Raw genomic sequence first — 20,274 nt, 5'->3', positions numbered from 1 at the left:
AATGCAATATGAGGCAAATTTGCAGGTGGATGTTTGACTTTAAGTCAGTAATAGGTAATATTTTGTTGCCTTTTGATACCATGGGCTGATCTTGTTTGCACTATTTAATACCCTGAACAAAATGCTCAGGTCTGGCAGCATCGGTAAAGATTGAAGGAGAAGTTAATATTTTGTGTCAAGACCCATGATTTCTTATTTTCTACACATCTGCTGTCACCTCTTCCCAATTGTCCCTTCCTCCCAGAATCACGACAGCGATCCCTTGTTCACACCATCCACTCACCAGTCTGTGTCACAGTTGACGTTTCTGCTATCAGTGTGATGCCACCACCATAATACTTTCCCTTCAACTTTCAGCATTCCAGTGGCTGTTGACTTGATTAGCTTCAGATAATATGCATGGAATCTTCATTTTGTTGGAGGCAGCAGTTGTTGGCAGTGATTCCACTATTCCTATTCCCATTTCCTCTGGACCCATTTTATTTATTCCTTTACGTGGTCTATTATAATCTCATTTTGCCTTGTGATCATCATCCTTTTAATCTCCTCTTGCTTTCCTTCCACTCTATGACAGGTCTTCTCTTTTTTTTTATTTCCTGCCCTTCACAATTCTCAACAAACTTGATCCCTCATTTCTTTCCATACCCTGGGACGTGCCTCCTCATTTTTAAACAAATATTTGACCACGTTATTTAAAGCAAATATGAATTCTATTTCCACCAGTTTCTGTTTGGGTATTTTGTCTCATAACAATAAATCCTCTCACTCCTCTTCACTATAAGAGCAAAGGAAACTGGTAGTAAGTTTACAGGATGATAATATTTTCAGGACTGTTAGAAATGCATCCGCATATGATGGTCTGCACAGATCTTTTGACTTAATGCAGCATTTTGGTGTTGATTTATGCACATTAGGGTTTTTCAGTATCCATCCTCATTTCGTGCGGCGGAATTATATTGTGCCATGGTAGTTGAAGGTTTTATGAAAGTAAGCCTTTCATCTGACAAAATGCAGCTGAGGAAAATTGAATGGTTACCTTGGAAACGAAGAGGAACAAGCTCAGCATGCCAATGAAAAGATCAGGCCCTCATCAAGATTTAGAATATTATTTGGGTAGGGAAGAATGAGCGAGCAAGTATCTGTTTAATGTCATTTTTATGGATTCATCATTCCTTGTTGTTTTAATTTTTCTTCCCCAATCCCACCAAAAAGTGTTTTTAGACTACGATTCAGCTAATTGCCTCTTGTTCATCACCAATGCATCTTGGATCCGTGTGAACACTTTGTGGCTTTTTATAGCCATTATCTGGTGCTATACCAAGCATAAGAGTTGAACTAGGTATTTGTTATTGTGTTTAGTGTGTGGACTATATCATGAATAATTTCGTGATCTTCTGAACCGCAAAGTGATTGAATAAACATTCAACCTGATTGTGGCTAAGGATATAAACCATGGTGTTATTTTGTTACAAAGAATAGAAAGCAGTAAATGAAAACAATATAATAGTTTCAGAATATAACTGTTCATTGGCACATTGATAAAATAATTACTTTATCTTTAAAGAAAGAATGATTTTGTATTTATCTAGCACTATTCACCTCATCTGATGCTCAAAGAGCTTTGTAGCCAGTTAAGTCTTTTAAGTCTCGCTACTGTTGTAATGTAGGCAGAAGTAACAACTGTCTGCACAGTGGGATTTGACAAACACTAGTGAAGTAATGACTGTGTCAACCTTCTTATTCCATGACTTGGTTGAGGAATAAATATTAGCCAGGATGATGCTTTTCTGTAAGTAGTGTGGTGGGACCTTTTACATCTTCCTGAGAGGCAGACAGGACCTCAAATTAGGAACATAGAAAATAGGAGCAGCATCAGGCCATTCAGCCCTTCAAACCTGCTCTGTTAATCAGTATGATCATCCAACTCAGTATGGGTTCCTGCTTTCTCCCCAAACCCGTCAATCCCTTTAACCCTAAGAACTATATCTATATCCTTCTTGAAAACATTCAATAGAACATAAATTGAACAGTACAACACAGGTCTGTTTTTAAAAATAAAATTTGCTTCCGCATCTCCTTTAAACTGCACCCCAGTCCTGCTTACCTTAAATATATGCCCCTAAAATTTGACTTTTCCACCCTGGGATAAAAACTCTTGATTATCCACCTTATCTATGCATAGAGTTACAGAGTCATACAGTGCAGAAACAGATCCTTCAGTCCAACTCATCCATGTCACCCAAGTTTCCCAACCTAGACTAGTCTATATATAATATAAACATCCTCTCATAACTTCTAGCAGTTCGTCACTCAGCCTGTGACACTAACAAAAACCATCCAATTTTGTCCAACCTTTCCTTTATGTCTAATTCATCTGATCCAGACAATGTTTTGGCCTCAACTGCTATTTGTGATAGAGAATTTCACAGGCTCACTGGTCTTTGGGTGAATGAATTTCTCTTTATCCCACACCTAAATAACCATCCCGATGTCCTTAATCCATGACCCCTGTGTGTGGATTCCCCAGCCTCTGGGAACATCTTTCCTTCATTTACTTTGTCTGTACTCATTAGTATTAGATCTTCTCTCATTCTTCTAGAATCCACTGAATATAGTGCTAATCAATCCAGTCTCTCCTCGAACGTCAGTCCTGCCACCTCAGGAGTCAGTCTGGTAAACCTTTGCACTCCTTCCTTAAGTAATTTGGAATGTAAATTATTGGGCTGTGGAGGTTTATCAGGATCTTTAATTGCATCATATTTTCCAGCAGCATTTCCATGGTAATACTGATTTCTTTCAGTTCCTTCTTCTCATTGATACCATTATTATTTTTCTTCTTATTTTGGTTTGGAAATGTGAATTGCAGTTGATAATTGAATATGGAATAACACCTTGCTTTTATTTTTAAAAAAAGAACAAAAGATTGCTGTTTACTGTTAGTAACTGACTTGGAAAGATCAAGCACTAAGAACACTATAGACAAACTAGCAATGAGATGCTATTATGCTCAGGGACTGACAGCTGATTGGATGTTGAAGTAGCTAATCACGGAAGGAGCTGCACTGGTCAGTCAACCACAGAGAATGTTGCAAAAAGAGAAACCAAAGAAGGAACTGGTTTTGGGTAGGAGGCAGTGTTGTTTTGTAAGTTGCCAAATTATGGTTTTGGTTTTGCCTTCTCTTCAGCTATTCTCCAGTTATTGATATATCTGAGGGGGAGAAAAAAATCCCAGCCTACGAGAAATAAGGAAACGTTTCCAAGGTTTCTGGAAACTGTTAGCATTGGCCAATGTCTTCAGAATGCAAGCCATCGGATCTCTTGAAAACCTGATAATTATTGTTGAAATGGTTATAGAATTGGCAACTTAACACTTTTTTTTTATTTAAAAGTTATTCCTTAATTGAGTCTGTGTTTGAATGGGGGTTTTTGATCAAAGAAGATTAGGCTTGGATTATAGATATCAATTAGATTGCTTTGTTCTTCATCTGTGTTCTGTAAAGTTGAATTCTTAATAATTATAAACTTGGTGTCCAACAAACAAGTATTTTGCGTGAGTATTTACTGTGGAAAAGGATATGGGAGATATAGACTGTAGGGAAATAGATGGTGACACCTTGCAAAATGTCCATATTACAGAGGAGGAAGTGCTGGATGTCTTGAAATGCATAAAGGTGGATAAATCCCCAGGACCTGATCAGGCGTACCATAGAACATTGTGGGAAGCTAGAGAAGTGATTGCTGGGCCTCTTGCTGAGATATTTGTATCATCGATAGTCACAGGTGAGGTGCCGAAAGACTGGAGGTTGGCTAACGTGGTGCCACTGTTTAAGAAGGGTGGTAAGGACAGGCTAGGGAACTATAGACCAGTGAGCCTGTCTTCGGTGGTGGGCAAGTTGTTGGAGGGAATCCTAAGGGACAGGATATTCATGTATTTGGAAAGGCAAGGACTGATTAGGGATAGTCACCATGGCTTTGTGCATGGGAAATCATGTCACACAAACTTGATTGAGTTTTTTGAAGAAGTCACAAAGAGGATTGATGAGAGCAGAGCATTAGATGTGATCTATATGGACTTCAGTAAGGCGTTCGACAAGGTTCCCCATGGGAGACTGGTTAGCAAGGTTAGATCTCTCAGAATACAGGGAGAACTAGCCATTTGGATACAGAACTGGCTCAAAGGTAGAAGACAGAGGGTGGTGGTGGAGGGTTGTTTTTCAGACTGGAGGCCTGTGACCAGTGGAGTGCCACAAGGATTGGTGCTGGGTCCACCACTTTTCATCATTTATACAAATGATTTGGATGCGAGCATAAGAGGTACAGTTAGTAAGTTTGCAGATGACACCAAAATTGAAGGTGTAGTGGACAGCGAAAAAGGTTACCTCAGATTACAACAGGATCTTGATCAGATGGGCCAATGGGCTGAGAAGTGGCAGATGGAGTTTAATTCAGATAAACGCGAGGTGCTGTATTTTGGGAAAGCAAATCTTAGCAGGACTTACACACTTAATGGTAAGGTCCTAGAGAGTGTTGCTGAACAAAGAGACCTGGGAGTGCAGGTTCATAGCTCCTTGAAGGTGGAGTCGCAGGTAGATAGGATAGTGAAGAAGGCGTTTGGTATGCTTTCTTTTATTGGTCAGAGTATTGAGTACAGAGTTGGGAAGTCATGTTGCGGCTATACAGGAGATTGGTTAGGCCACTGTTGGGATATTGTGTGCAATTCTGGTCTCCTTCCTATCGGAAAGATGTTGTGAAACTTGAAAGGGCCAGGTGCTGGCAGGTGGGACTGGATTGGGTTTGGGATATCTGGTCAGCATGGACGGCTTGGACCGAAGGTCTGTTTCCATGCTGTAATTCTTTTTGACTCTATCTATTATTTTTAAAGTCTGTTAGAAACAATTGAACGGTTTTGAGGATCATTGAATTTTTAAATTTCACGGTGTTACAGATCCAGTGTCAGTGAGACTGATTTCGTTTGGCTTGATGTCCTTGTTGTAACACTGGACTCTGAGTGCACCACTGTTTTTTGGGACGTTATTTGTGTCCTCCTTTTATAAGAATAATTCTGAAATATGTATTTAATTAGTCTACCATCTCTTTGTTTCTGATTGTAAAAGACATTTATTTTTCTTCAGTAATATTTTTCTCTTCAGATATCTGTAGGAGCTTTTATAATCAGTTTGTATGTTCTCCACAAACTTACTTAGTTACAAAGTTAAAAAGCACACAACACCAGGCTATAGTCCAACAGGTTTACTTGGAAGCACTAGTTTTCGGAGCGCTGCTCCTTCTTCAGGTGGGTATGGAGTATAAGATCATAAGTCACAGAATTTCTAAGAAAAGATTATAGTGTCATGCAACTGAAATGATATATTGAACAAACCTGGATTGTTAAGTCTTTCATCTTTTAGAATGGGTTGCAGCAACTTTAACGTTTTAAAATTTGTCCACCCCAGTCCAACACCGGTGCTCCTCCACATCATTACTTTCTTACTCTATTTCCCCCCTCTTAGTCGATCCCTATGTTCATTTCATAGAATCCCTACAATATGGAAATAGACCATTTGGCCCAACAAGTCCACACTGATCCTCTGGGAGTACCCCACCCTGACCTATTACTCGACATTTCCCCTGACTAATGCCTTTAATCTACACACCCCTGAACACTCTGGGCAATTTAGCAATGCCAATTCACCTAACCTGCGCACCTTTGGAGTGTGGGAGGAAACCACAGCCCCCAGAGGAAACCCCCATACACTGGGATAATATGCAAATTTCACGCAGTCATCCGAGGCTGGAATCAAACCTGGGTCCCTGGCACTTTGAGGCAGCAGTGCTAATCACTGAGCCAATGTGCTGCCCTCATCTGATAGATGGCACCTCTGATGGCATAACTCCCTCTGATGGCATAACTTCTTCAGTTATGCACTGTGATGTTGACATGGACTAAGGACTCATTAATCTTTATATGACAAAGTCAGTGCTTAGTTGCAGCTTGCATTATGTAACCCAGTTAGGCCATAGATCAACCGTGATCTCATTGAATGGTGGAACAGACCCAAGGGGCTGAATGACGTACTCTGGTTCCTAGAACTGTTCTGTTACGTAGTGTAGAAGAATTAAAGTGTTAAATTGCTTACTAATAAGTAGAGGGTTTGCAGATCACAGACTTGAAACAGTAACTGTCTTTCTGTCCAGGGATGTAGTCTAATCTGCTGCTCACTTCCATTTCTTATACATTTATTTATTAATGTTTATATTTACCTTTAAATATGGGAATTGTTTAGTTAGCTCCAAGTCTGTAGAAATGCAGATTTATCTCCTAGCTTTTGCATTTATTGATTTGCAGAATATTCCCTGGAAAACATTAACGTGGTTAATTTTAAGAGCTTTCTTTCTCAAACTTCACAACCAATTTTGTTTTCCCCTGAAATTAACTAATTAACCTGTTTAGTGTTCTCAGTGACCACTAGACTCACCTCTCCCAGAGCTTCCAGTTGCTCTTTCTTCACTTCTCCATTCATCTGAATGAAAAAAATCTGCTTCACCATCCCAAGATCTCATTCTTAATTCCCAAATGACACATCTGGATTCTTGCCATTTGTGATGAATGATACCGTACACTGAGCAAGATTTCCAAATCTCCTCTTGTTTACAGTCAAGGCCTTATGTGTTTTAATTCTGGTCCGTGATGACTGATGGTGACTGCAGAGTTCTGGCTGCCCAAATGGAAATATGGACGTGTGGCCTGGATAGTTTAGTTTATTGCAGTTACACAGCATTCCTGGAAGAACAAGTGGACAAATTTGCTCCCACATCATTGCTGAGACTCCAGTTAGCAATCTTTTCCTCATTTGATAGTGCTGTGTTGTTGTTGCACTTTCAGTTAGAAACTGGTTTTAATCCAGTTATCCCTTTATTTACATGCTGTTAAATTACAGTCCAATTTGAGATTAGTATCTTCATGACTGATGGCAGAAATACCAGGAATGATCTTGCTTAATTCCAACACAACACATTTTCAGGTTTTATGGTGGGTTTCAGACTGAAAATCCTTTTGGAGGTATGTTTACATTCTCCATTCACTCCTGAGATTATTTCAAAAATTGATATTCCTTACGGTCAACAGTACATTAACTTCAGTCCAGCAATTGATTGTGTTAAGCTGGATTGTTTGTTTTAGTTGAATTACAGATGCCTCACACTAACTTTGCATTTGTTTGTAGATTCTCCACCAACCAAGAGGAGAAGGCAGAAGCGTTAAAATGGATGTAAAATAGCTTTACCTACTACAAGTAATCCCGACAGCTCCAGTAATGTGATCAAAAGTGAAAGCTGAATGGATCAAAGCATAATTACTGAATCAGCCACAAAGTGCTACTTTTATATTTGGTAAAAATAGATGAATAACATTTCCTTGTGATTTTAGATATAATACACTGTTATGTGGCAATAACTCATGAATTGTCAAAGATCTCTTTTCTGTTTTTATGCCCTGTATGTTTTGTGTTTTATTGTGTTTAATATTAAATGTAGGAAGGTATGATTTGACCTTTTCTTATCAGGTCAGATTTTCATCATTCGGGTAACATTTTGGGAAAGTGTTACTTCTGTTGTTCGGTTACTGTGGCTTCATACTTCTGCATACCAGCTGGTCGGCACGAGACTTTTAGAAATTGTATTTTGGATCTGTTTAACTTTATTTTTGGGATATTTCAATCTCCTATCTCCAAGCTAATACTTAAAAACTAAAATGTTATTTGACTTGACGTTATATGTTCACTTTATTGCGGACCTGCTCATGTTCATGTTATTCCATCCTGAGAAGATGGTGCTGGGCGCAGCTATGGTTTCTTCTCTTCTAGTTAATCTTCATCACAACCAGGTGGACAGGTTCACTCTCATACGCAAAATTATCAGGAGCTAACTTTTTTTAAAATGACATCCTTCTTTTCTGTGCAACACTTTCTTCTTTAAATTTACTATGGAGGAGTCAACGTTAAATATGTGATGCTGAACAATGGTTTTCAATAGGTCAGTCAAAATTCAGATTCATGTTGTACAGATATGCACTGAATCTGAATTTATTGCATAACAAGCTAGTAACATTGGAAATTGTGCACTATTTGTCTTATCTCAATGTTGTCCCAATCCATGTGTCAGTGTATTCCAATGCACTTTATTACATACAAGAATATGATTGTCCTGGCAGACAGCAGCTGCTATTATGATTGTAATGAGTATTTAATGATGTTAAAGATATACGGCTTGTAGGTCCTGCCATGTTTCCACCATTCCACGTCTTCATCTGGATTTCAGGTTCATGGTTGGTGGTGATCTTTAAAATTTAACTGACGTCATCTTTCACGAGTGCTACTGAAAAGCAAATGTCAACAGATTAATTGTACAAGGTCCTTACTGACCTTATCCTTGATATTCATTTGCTTGCTTTCACAATGCAGCGCGTTGGTTTGTGATTAGTGCTTCCCATATGCACCCTTTGAATATAGAGGCCAATATTAACAACACCTCTGACAGAGAAATGGCAACTTGAGACTGACCACAAATCAAGCTTGGAGCTTTTTTGGATGTATTCTGGTCGGTGCAATTCTCACTGGAAAATGTAAATAATTCATTTAAACTGCTTGTTTCAGTGTACACATGCTGCAATTGAATCAGTTTTCCTCCTGTTTCTTGAATGGAGTGGCTGTAAACAATACAGAATTATGTCAGTGTGGTAAAAGTTTTGAGATCGGTTACTGAATTAAAACTGTATCAGCAGAATGCACAAGTTTTTTTTCCCCTAAATAGTTAAATTACTTTTGAACATTTTAGATACTTAGCGGTAAGTCAACACACAGATACAGTGCTGTGTTTCAGTAGTATTTGTAACAGCAGAGATTTTCAACTGTACTAGTGTTATTTTCCTTCTTAATCCATCAGTTTTAAGATTAACCACAGGTCATTATTGTCCTATGTTTTCATATTTAGTGGGATCACTCTGGAACTCTACCAGAAAGCAGACCTGTTCATCCGATTGGTTTAACTGCAATTCAAACCTGTACTCTAACTCTCAGTGGTCTCTAATTCTAAAATACAGCATGTCACTCCAGTACAAAATTGCTCGTTTGGATACAATTTATCAATCATTTTAGTACACAATCTTGACTGCCTCCTAAGTTTGTATTTCTGAAAATTGTGACAAGCTAAAATGATTCTTTTTCACTGAGTTATTTATTTTCTAAATTGTAACCTGAATGAACACGGATTTTTTTTTTAGTTGAATTAAAACATTGTAGCGTATGAGGTTTCATTTTAAACTACTATTTTCCTTTGTATCTTCCACCATTAATTAATAAAGTTCTTAGTCATTTCTATTTCGTGATATGTCTATATTGAATGTACAACTGGTTGAAATCATTGATAACAAGGGCATAATGTTGCATCTGTCAAATTTGTGCCTGTTGGTTGTTAGAAGTTCAATGATATAGTGCTACTAGGATATTGGAGACTTGCTACACCTCAATGAATGGTATAATACCCCTGGTTAAACAACTGATAGTTATGCATATTTTCACTTAAGGATCAATGTTTCAGCCAACAACACCATGTGGATGAGAATTGTACGGTTGAACTGCTGATGGTTATGGGTTAATGTGGAAGCTGTAAGTGCACCCATAGTAACTCTTGTTTACTGTTTCAAGATAGGGATTGCCCATTTAAGATACGTGGAGAATTTTTTTCTTCTCTCAGGGTTGAGAGTATTTGGAACTCTTGGCAAGACGATGGGCGTAATCAAATGTGGCGAAGCCCATCTCAATGTCAAGATCATCTTATGTCATTACAGATCATATGGCAAGGTTCTCACTGGGCAGCAGCAAGATACCAATTGACAAGGATTAACACTTTTTAAACACTTTGTTAACACCACAACTTACCTCATCAATATTTTGCTTCCTATCGTACCAAACTTGCCAAACTAGCTAGATGCCAGAAAAACTCAACAAAGAAGCCAGAGCATGTGCCTGATGAATTTAGCTCACCGTTTACTCAAAATGACGTCCATGTAACCTATGAGCAAACAGCATGGGTACCAGCCACATGCTCCCTTCCTCAATGTGGCAATCCATTGTGACAATTTTGGTACTTCTACTCACTGGCAGTGCAATATGGAAGTGCAGATTTGCATTGCTGAGCACACCAGCAACTAGCTTTGGAAAGCTGTGACAGGAACACTTTGAGAACAGGGAAAGGCATATAGACCTCACCAACCTGCATTTCCAGGATGGCCCCTTGTTGACTTAGCGTTTGCTTAATTGTCATCTACTTGCATCCTTAAGTCATTCTTGCCTTGTTTTGCTGAGCCTTGCCAAGATCTCAGACCCCTTGCATTTCTCTAGAAGTCTCTGTTTGTTAAATGAAATCACCGATTGCTGACACCACAGGGTCATCATCTGCCCTGGCCTGAGCAGGTGCCAGGTCTCCACAGTTGCTTGAATGCCTGCAACCTGGGGAATTTCTTTCTTGGGCAGCAGTCAGTGAGTTGCTCATTGGATTGTGTACTAACACACACTGTCTACGGGTGGGATGGTGGCTTAGTGGTTAGCACTGCTGTCTCACTGTGCTAGGAATCCAGGTTCAATTCTACCCTCAGGCGACTATGTTCTTTGCATGTTCTTCCTGCCTCTGCAAGGGTTTCCTCCTGTGGACCAAGGATATACAGGTTTGGTGGATTGGCCATGCTAAATTGCCCATTGTGTTCAGGGATGTGTTGGCTAGGTGGGTTAGCCTTGTGAAATGCAGTGTTACAGGGATTGGGTAAGTGGGGTAAGTATCCTCTTTGGAGAGTCAGTGTGAACTCAATTGGCTGAATGGCCTGCCTTCATGCTGTAGGAATTCGATGATCCTATAGCTAGGGTTCTTACTAAGTTCTCAGTATCTGCGCAGGTTGGGCTGGGGGGTGGGGGGAGTGATTGTGGTGCAGGAGGCAGTATTGGTGATGCTTTCTCTGAAGCCTCCATATTTTCATCCTCCAAGGTCAGGGAGGAGGACCCATCCCCCACAACATCCAGGTCTTTGTCAGAGAAAAGCAGTGCCATCTTCATCTTATTTTGACACAGTCCATCAATGAGCAGGGTCGCTTTGGATCACAAGTACTCCTCCGGGTGAACTGCCGCCTTTGTAAAGATGGCATAGGTACAAGAAATGCCAGTCCTTTGACAGATATCACCTTGGGGGGGGGGGGGGGGGGGTGAGCTGTTCGAGAAATGGTGTGTGCTGAAAGGTAGAATTCAGGCTTGAGCGATGCTGTGGGGCAGAGTCGGTATATAGATTTGGTTAGGTATGGTGGGAGGTTTCACAGAGACACTGGTGAGCCCTCCAAATAACCCGATGCAAGTTGGACTTAACCAAAACGCTCAAGATTGAGCCGAGAGTCTTTGAATAATTTAGAGGCAGAGGTAAACAAGGAGGGGTGAAAGGTTTTAGAGGTTGGGGGGTCACAGCAATGTCGCATGATTTTTACTGAATGCATACTCAAGGTGTTGAGTGGCCTAATCCTGCTCTGAATTCATATAGCCATAGAGCCATAGAGATGTACAGCACAGAAACAGACCCTTCAGCCCAACTCGTCCATGCGGACAAGATATCTAACCTAATCTAGTCCCATTTAGCCCATATCCCTCATTTACTGACTCCCGACTCATGTACCCACTCAGATGCCTTTTAAATGTTGGAATTGTACCAGTTTCCTCTGGCAGCTCATTCCATACATGCACCACCCTCTGTGTGAAAAAGTTGCCCCTTACATCTCTTTACTCTCTCACCCTAAACCTATGTCCTCTAGTTCTGGACTCCCCACCTCAAGGAAGAGACTTTGTCTATTTATCCTAACCCTGTCACTCGTGATTTTATAAACCTCTGTAAGGTCACCCCTCAGCCTCTGACGCTTCAGGGAAAACACCCCCAGCCCGTTCAGCCTCTCCCTATGGCTCAAATCCTTGTAAATCTTTCCTGAACAATTTCAAGTTTCACAACAACCTTCCGATAGGGAGGAGACCAGAATTGCATGCAATATTCCAAACGTGGCCTAACCAATGTCCTGTACAGCCACAACATGACCTCCCAACTCCTGTACTCAATACTCTTGAAAGCGTACTAAATGCCTTTTTCACTATCCTATCTACCTGTGACTCCACTTTCAAGGAGCTATGCATTCCAAGGTCTCTTTATTCAGCAACACTCCCTAGGACCTTACCATTCAATGTAGAAGTCCTGCTAAGATTTGTTTTCCCAACATGCAGCACCTCGCATTTATCTAAATTAATTACATCTGTCACTCCTCAGCCAATTGGCCCATCTGGTCAAGAACTTAAAAATGTGTTGCTGTAAAAGCGCAGAGGTCAGGCAGCATCAAGGAACAGGAGAATCGATGTTTCAGGCTTATGAAAGCCCTCTTCAGAAGGGCTTATGCCCGAAACGTCGATTCTCCTGTTCCTTTGATGCTGCCTGACCTGCTGCACTTTTCCAGCAACACATTTTTAAGCTCTGATCTCCAGCATCTGCAGTCCTCACTTTCTCCCATCTGATCAAGATCCTGTTGTAATCTGAGGTAACTTTCTTCGCTGTCAACTACACCTCCAATTTTGGTGTCATCTGCAAACTGACTAACTATACCTCTTTTGCTCACTTCAAAATCATTTATATAAATGATGAAAAGTAGTGGATCCAGCACTAATCTTTATGGCACTCCCCTGGTCACAGGCATCCAGTCCGAAAAACAACCCTCCACTTCCACCGTCTGTGTTCTATCTTTCAGCCAGTTCTGTATCCAAATGGCTAGTTCTCCCTGTAATCCAAGAGATCTAACCTTGCTAAGCAGTCTCCCATGGGGAACTTTGTCGAACGCCTTACTGAAGTCCATATAGATCACGTCCATCACTCTGCTGTCATCAATCCTCTTTGTTATTCTTCAAAAAAAACTCAATCAGGTTTGTGAGACATGATTTCCCATGACACCTCCCTCCCCTTCCTGGACCTCTACATCTCCATTATTGACGACTGACTTAACACCGACATTTTTTACAAACCCACCAACTCCCACAGCTACCTGGATTACACCTCTTCCCACCCTACCTCCTGCAAAAACGCCATCCAGTATTCCCAATTCCTCCGCCTCTGCCGTATCTGCTCCCAAGAGGACCAGTTCCACCACAGAACACACCAGATGGCCTCCTTCTTTAGAGACTGCAATTTCCCTTCCCACGTAGTTAAAGATGCCCTCCAACGCATCTCGTCCACATCCCGCACCTCCGCCCTCAGACCCCACCCCTCCAACCATAACAAGGACAGAACACTCCTGGTGCTCACCTTCCACCCTACCAACCTTCGCATAAACCAAATCATCCGCCGACATTCCCACCACCTCCAAACGGACCCCACCATCAGGGATATATTTCCCTCCCAACTCCTTTCCGCAAGGACCGTTCCCTCCGTGACTACCTGGTCGGGTCCACAGCCCCCCTACAACCCACCATCCCATCCTGGCACCTTCCTCTGCCACCGCAGGAATTGCAAAGCCTGTGCCCACACCTCCTCCCTTACCTCCATCCAAGACCCTAAAGGAGCCTTCCACATCCATCAAAGTTTTACTTGCACATCCACTAATATCATTTATTGTATCTGTTGCTCCTGATGTTGTCTCCTCTACATTGGGGAGACTGGGTGCCTCCTAGCAGAGCGCTTTAGGGAACATCGCTGGGACACCTGCACCAATCAACCACACCACCCTGGGGCCCAACATTTCAACTCCCCCCTCCCACTCTGCTGAGGACATGGAGGTCCTGGGCCTCCTTCACCGCCGCTCCCTCACCACCATACGCCTGGAGGAAGAACGCCTCATCTTCCGCCTTGGAACACTTCCACCCGAGGGCATCAATGTGGACTTCAACAGTTTCCTCATTTCCCCTTCCCCCATCTCACCCTAGTTCCAAACTTCCAGCTCAGCACTGTCCCCATGACTTGTCCTATCTGCCTATCTTCTTTTCCACCTATCCACTCCACCCTCCCCCCACGACCTATCACCTTCATCCCCTCCCCCACTCGCCTATTGTACTCTATGCTACTTTCTCCCCACCCCCACCCTCCTCTCACTTTTCTCTCTTCATGATCTCTGCCTGTATTCCTGATGAAGGGCTTTTGCCCAAAGCGTCGACTTTGGTGCTCGTCGGGTGCTGCCTGGGCTGCTGTGCTCTTCTAGCACCACTAGTCTGGAGTCTGGTTTCCAGCATCTGCAGTCATTGTTTTAACAAAGCCATGTTGATATCCCTAATCAGACCTCGCCTTTCCAAATACATGAACATCCTGTACCTCAGGATTCCCTCCAACAACTTGCCCACTACGGACGTCAGGCTCACTGGTCTACAGTTCTCTGGCTTGTCCTTACCACCTTCCTTAAATTGTGACGCCACGTTTGTCAACCTCCAGTCTTCTGGCACCTCACCTGTCAATTATACAAATATTTCAGCAAGGGGGTCCAGCAATCACTTCCCTAGCTGCCCACAGAGTTCTAGAGTACACCTGATCAGGTCCTGGGGATTTATCCACCTTTATGCATTTCAAGACATACAGCACTTCCTCCTTTGTTATATGTACATTTTTCAAGGTGTCGCCATCTATTGCCCCACATTCTGTGTCTTCCATGTCCTTCTCTACAGTCAACACTGATGCAAAATACTCGTTTAGTATCTTCCCCCATCTCCTATGGCTCCACACAAAGTCCACCTTGCTGATCTTTGAGGGGCCCTATTCTCTCCATAGTTACCCTGTTGTCCTTAATGTATTGTTAAAAACCCTTTGGGTACTCCTTAACTCTATTTGCCAAAGCTATCTCATATTCCCTTTATGCCCTCCTGATTTCCCTTTTAAATATACTCCTACTACCTTTATACTTTACTAAGGATTCACTCAATCTCTCCTGTCTGTACCTTCTTTTTCTTAACCAAACCCTCAATTTCTCTAGTCATCCAGTATTCCCTACATCTACTAGCCTTTCCTTTCACCCTAACAGTATGTTAAATGTTCATATGTTTCTGGCTTCAGTAATGCAACAACATCTTGAACTTGGCTTCTTTTACTTTTCCTGAATGCAGACAGTTATAGTTACAGTTATATCACACTATAAACTTTTGCTATAAGTTCTGTGTCTGACAATTGTGCCCTCCACAACCACCTGATGAAGGGGTTGGCCGGGGGGGTGCGCTCCGAAAGCTAGTGTGCTTCCAATTAAACCTGTTGGACTATAACCTGGTGTTGTGTGATTTTTAACTTTGTTTTTGACTGAAGATGTGTGTGTCATGCAGTGGGGTCACCTGTAGTGTGACATGAACCTAAGGTCCCGGTTGAGGCCATCCCCATGGGTACCGAACTTGGCTATCAGCCTCTGCTCAGCCTCTTTGCGTTGTTGCCTGTCCCAAAGTGTATCTTGAAGGATGGTCACAGAAGGTCCGAGGTCCCAGACCACTGAAGTCTTCTCTGACTGGGAGGGAACACACCTCTCTGTGATCATTGTTCGCAGCAAACTGCCCGACTTTCAGGACAACACCCTACAATCTTGTCATGGTAAACATTCCAACACGTGTCAGATTCTCGACACAGATACCACCATCACATGTGGGGACATGCACATGGCAGGTACTCATGCGATTCAGCCAACCATGTCTATCTTACATACTGCTGGCAAAACGGTAGATTGGTGACACCAAACAGATGCTATGGCAACGAATGAATGGACACTACACAACAATCAACAGACAGGAGTGTTCCCTCCCAGTCGGAGAACACTTCAGTGGTACAGGACATTCAACCTCGGACCTTTGGGTGACCGTCCTCCAAGACAGACTTTGGGAAAGCAACAAGGAAAAGTGGCTGAGCAGAGGCTGATAGCCAAGTTTGGTACCCATGGGGATGGCCTCAACTGGGGCCTTGGATTCATGTCACACTACAGGTGACCCCACTACACTATGCACGTGCACACACACACTCCTACAGACCCTCTCTGTTATACAAGCTCGCTCTCATAAGCTCACACATACACTCCCACGAGCACCCTCTCATAGACTTACACCCCTTTACACTGACATTCACATACATACACATACACACACACTCTCACAGACACTCATGACCCCCCCCCACCCCCCCACACACACCCATGCACACTCGCATATAAGTTTGTGGGGTGAATTTGTACTTGTAGAATTACATTTTATTTTGCTCAAAAATCTGCATGAATCCATATAAGATTCTGTAAATCCCTTTTTTATATTAGAATCATTCTGAACATTGCGTCACAGACAGCCTCACCCAGGGCACATCAATGCATTATCTCGGCTGACATGGTACCTTTTGTTAAAATTCACTTGAGAATGTAATCTTAAGAAAGTTCTAGAATTTACATACGAAAGAACCGAACCAACATGCCCATTCTAAAAGATAAGAGACTTAACAAACAATCCAGGTCTTTTTCGATATATAATTTCATTTACATCACACTTTAAACTTTTGCTATAAATTCTGTGTCCTATGACCTTATACTCCACAACCACCTGATGAAGGAGCAGTGCTCTGAAAGCAAGTGCTTCCAAATAAACCCGTTGGACTATAATCTGGTGTTGTGTGATTTCTAACTTGGTTTAAAAATCCCATTTACCAGATTAGATTCTTTTGAAAAATCAATTTCCCATTTTATGTCAATACATCTAATTGTTCGCAGCAAACTGCCCAACTTTCAGGACAACATCCTACAATCTTGTCACGGTAAACATTCCATAAAATCTTGGATTTTATAGGTAAGAGATCATCAATGTGGGCGGCACAGTGGCACAGTGGTTAGCACCGCTGCCTCAAAGCGCCAGAGACCCGGATTCAATTCCCGCCTCAGGCGACTGACTGTGTGGAGTTTGCACATTCTCCCCGTGTCTGCGTGGGTTTCCTCCGGGTGCTCCGGTTTCCTCCCACACTCCAAAGATGTGCAGGTCAGGTGAATTGGCCATGCTAAATTGCGCGTAGTGTTAGGTAAAGGGGTAAATGTAGGGTAATGGGTGGGTTGCGCTTTGGCGGGTCGGTGTGGACTTGTTGGGCCGAAGGGCCTGTTTCCACAATGTAATGTAATTAATCAATAAAGTATTCTTTTGGTCCTACACATGGAATTGATCATTTTATTTGTATGTATATGGTTGTATTTAGATTATTAATTCATTTCTGTAAAAGGATAGCAATTGTGGTTAGCCTCCAAAAATGATTTCTGCATTTTGATTGACTCAATTTACATTTTCAGTACTGGCATTAAACAGATGTGACATGCCTTTGAGTGTTATAATGGAGTTCCATGCAATAGAGTCATAGAGATGTACAGCATGGAAACAGACCCTTTGGTCCAACCTGTCCATGCCAGATATCCCAACCCAATCTAGTTCCACCTGCCAGTACCCAGCCCATATCCTTCCAAACCCTTTCTATTAAAATACCCATTTAAATGCCTTTTAAATGTTGCAATTGTACCAGTACTTACACATAATTTGACATTATATGCATAAGAATGAATGTAGGTGCAATAATTTAGTATTTAATCTAACAGTACCTATCAGTTCAGATACATGGTCATTACTTTGCAGTAAAGTAAATGTGACAATTTCACAGCAGTGCAAAGAATTTATTTTTGTTCGTCCCACCTAATCTGATACAGCTATGATTCTGGAAAATAGACTCTCATTATCCTCTTTGGAATATTAACAGAATATGTTATATCCACCTTATGCCTAAACATATTGTCACGGATCCATCTTATCTTTTTAATTAAGTTTTCATACTTGTACCCCCTTGCATCCTAATATTTTGACTTGTTTTCTCCTTAGATGTTACTATTTTTTATTACTCTTTCAAGGGAGGTGGCCGTCACGGGCATTTGTTGCCAATTCACTTTGAACCTAGAAATTTGCTCGGCCATTTCAGATGGCAATTAAAAGTCAACCATATTGCTTTGGGTCTGGAATCGCATGTATGCCAAACCAGTTTCTCTCCTTAAAGGGCATTCGCGAACCAGATGGGTTTTTACAACAATCGATGATAGTTGTTTCACCATTACTAAAAGTAGCTTCATCACCCAGATTTATGAATTGAATTCCAATTCCTTCAATTTTCATGAAGACATTTGAATCCATGTTCCCAGAGCATTCAACCAGGCCTTTGGTTACTAAACCACTGCTACCACTATCTCTCACTCTGCTAATAGTAAATCCATCTGTGCTTATTTCCTGAAAATAATCCCATTCAGGAGGTTACCGAACAAAACTAAAGTGCATGAGATTGGGGGCAATATAGTAACATGGAATGTGGATTGCTTCACAAGCAGAGAAACAGAGAGTAAGAATAATTGGGGCATTCTCGGGTTGTTGGGCTGTGGTCAGTCAGGTATCACAATGATGAGTTCTTGAGCCCCAGTGGTTCACAATGTATATCAATTATTTGCATGTGAGAGCCAGTTGTAACATTTCAAAGTTTACAGATGATAAAACTTGGTGGAAATAAGAGTTATGAAGAGGATGCAATTGGATTCAGAGGGACTTAGACTGAGTGAAAGGGTAAGAGCATAGCATAATGTGAATAAGTCTGTCTGCTTTTGTGGGTGGAATGAGGTGTGGAGTATTTCTTAAATTGAGAGAGATTGGAAAGCATTGATGTCCAAAGGGACCTAGAAGACTTTAAAAGTCACTGTATGCTAGCTTCAAGTCTTGCTTCAATTTTATAGAAAGTAGTGAAAGACTGCATCTGGACTACTGTATATAATTCCAATCTCCTTGCATAACGAAGGATATATTGTATTTGCCTTTGAAGGTGTGCAGCAGAGGTTCACTAGACTAGGTTCCTGGGATGAAGGGACTGCTTCTGAGGAGAAATTGAGGAGCCTGGGTCTGTACTTGCTGGAATTTAGAAAAATGAAATGCAATCTCATTGAAACTTAAAATTCTTAAAGGAATAAACAAAATATCTGCAGAACAAATGTTTCCCTTGGCAGTAGAATCTGAACCAAGGAACGAAGAGGACCTTTTTCACTGAGAGCATGGTTAATGTTTAAAATTATCTAATCTATACATTGATTGTATAGATTACCAAACTACAATGCTAACATTGTTCAGATATCCAACAATCTGCAAAATATTTGATGAATGATCAGTTCCATGTTCCTGTATGCTATGGGTATTACAGAAAGTGAGTGCATCACAAAGCAGATGCAATTCAGGCCAGCAATGGAAAAAGGAGAGAGTGAAGACTGCAGATGCTGGAGATCAGAGTTGAAGAGTGTGGTGCTGGAAAAGCACAGCAGGTCAGGCAGCATCCGAGGAGCGGGACAGTTAATGTTTCGAGCATAAGCTTTTCATCAGGAAGAGTTTATCCTTGAAACGTCGACTCTTCTCTCCTTGGATGTTGTGTGACTGGCTGTGCTTTTCCAGCACCAAACTCTTCAACTCTGCAATGGAAAAAGCCGATGCTCTGCTTTTGTGCGTTCAATTGGGAGCCTGTTTTAATGTTGACTATTTCTCCAAGGTAGTGAAAGGAAGGCATGTGCTGCCAACTCCATGAGCAAAGTGTATTTTTCAGCACTTGTTGTGGGCTCAGAAGTAGGGGTTCCCTTCAGTTCCTTAAAGGAGGCTCAAACCTTATACAGACACAATTACCTGTTTTCCCTACCATCAATACCCCCTCCCTCAGTGTCATCTCATCTGAATGCCTGACTTCCCCATATACCTGATCATGGCCTCCATCAGGTGGAAGCTGTCATTAAGTTTGAGGCAGAGATCATTTGTTACGTAGTTACTAATGATATCAAGGAACAATAGGGACAGGATGGGAGTATATAATGGAGCTAGATGATCAGACATGATTAGAATGGCAGAGTAGGCTTGAGGGGCTGAATGGCTTACTCCATATGTTCCTCAGTATTATTCTGTGACAGAAAGCTAAAAAAGGGGGTCTGGCAAAGTCATAGTCCATCTCCCACAGATGTTGCCAGATTAGCTGAATATTTCCAGCATTTTCTGATTTTATTTAAAATTTCCAGCACTTTTTCACTTGTATTTAAGCTGCAAAGCACGTTTGCCAACATTTCATCTGAATACGCTGGTGGTTCAGTTCTGAATTTGTGTGGGCAAACATTCTGTGCAGAGGAGTGTAATGAGCCATGCTACATCATCCTGTTTATTTCAGCTCTGCAGGGGATTA

General features: G+C 41.6%; 1 protein-coding gene across 2 annotated transcripts in view; it reads left to right on the top strand.

Moving 5' to 3' along the window:
* Positions 1-9,374, top strand: part of LOC140476176 (snRNA-activating protein complex subunit 1-like) — a 36,787-nt gene extending 27,413 nt beyond the window's left edge. For both annotated transcript variants that reach the window (XM_072568352.1, XM_072568353.1), the window contains one exon: positions 7,224-9,374. In XM_072568352.1, the coding sequence (XP_072424453.1) occupies positions 7,224-7,261 (38 nt within the window). In that variant the 3' untranslated portion in view covers positions 7,262-9,374. The remainder of the gene's footprint in view (positions 1-7,223) is intronic.
* The last annotated feature ends 10,900 nt before the right edge of the window (positions 9,375-20,274 follow it).

This window comes from Chiloscyllium punctatum, chromosome 4 (genome assembly GCF_047496795.1).
Source record: "Chiloscyllium punctatum isolate Juve2018m chromosome 4, sChiPun1.3, whole genome shotgun sequence".
Classification (NCBI taxonomy): Eukaryota; Metazoa; Chordata; class Chondrichthyes; order Orectolobiformes; family Hemiscylliidae; genus Chiloscyllium; species Chiloscyllium punctatum.
Note: the sequence above shows the minus strand (reverse complement) of the source record. Positions and strands in the feature narration are given on the sequence as shown.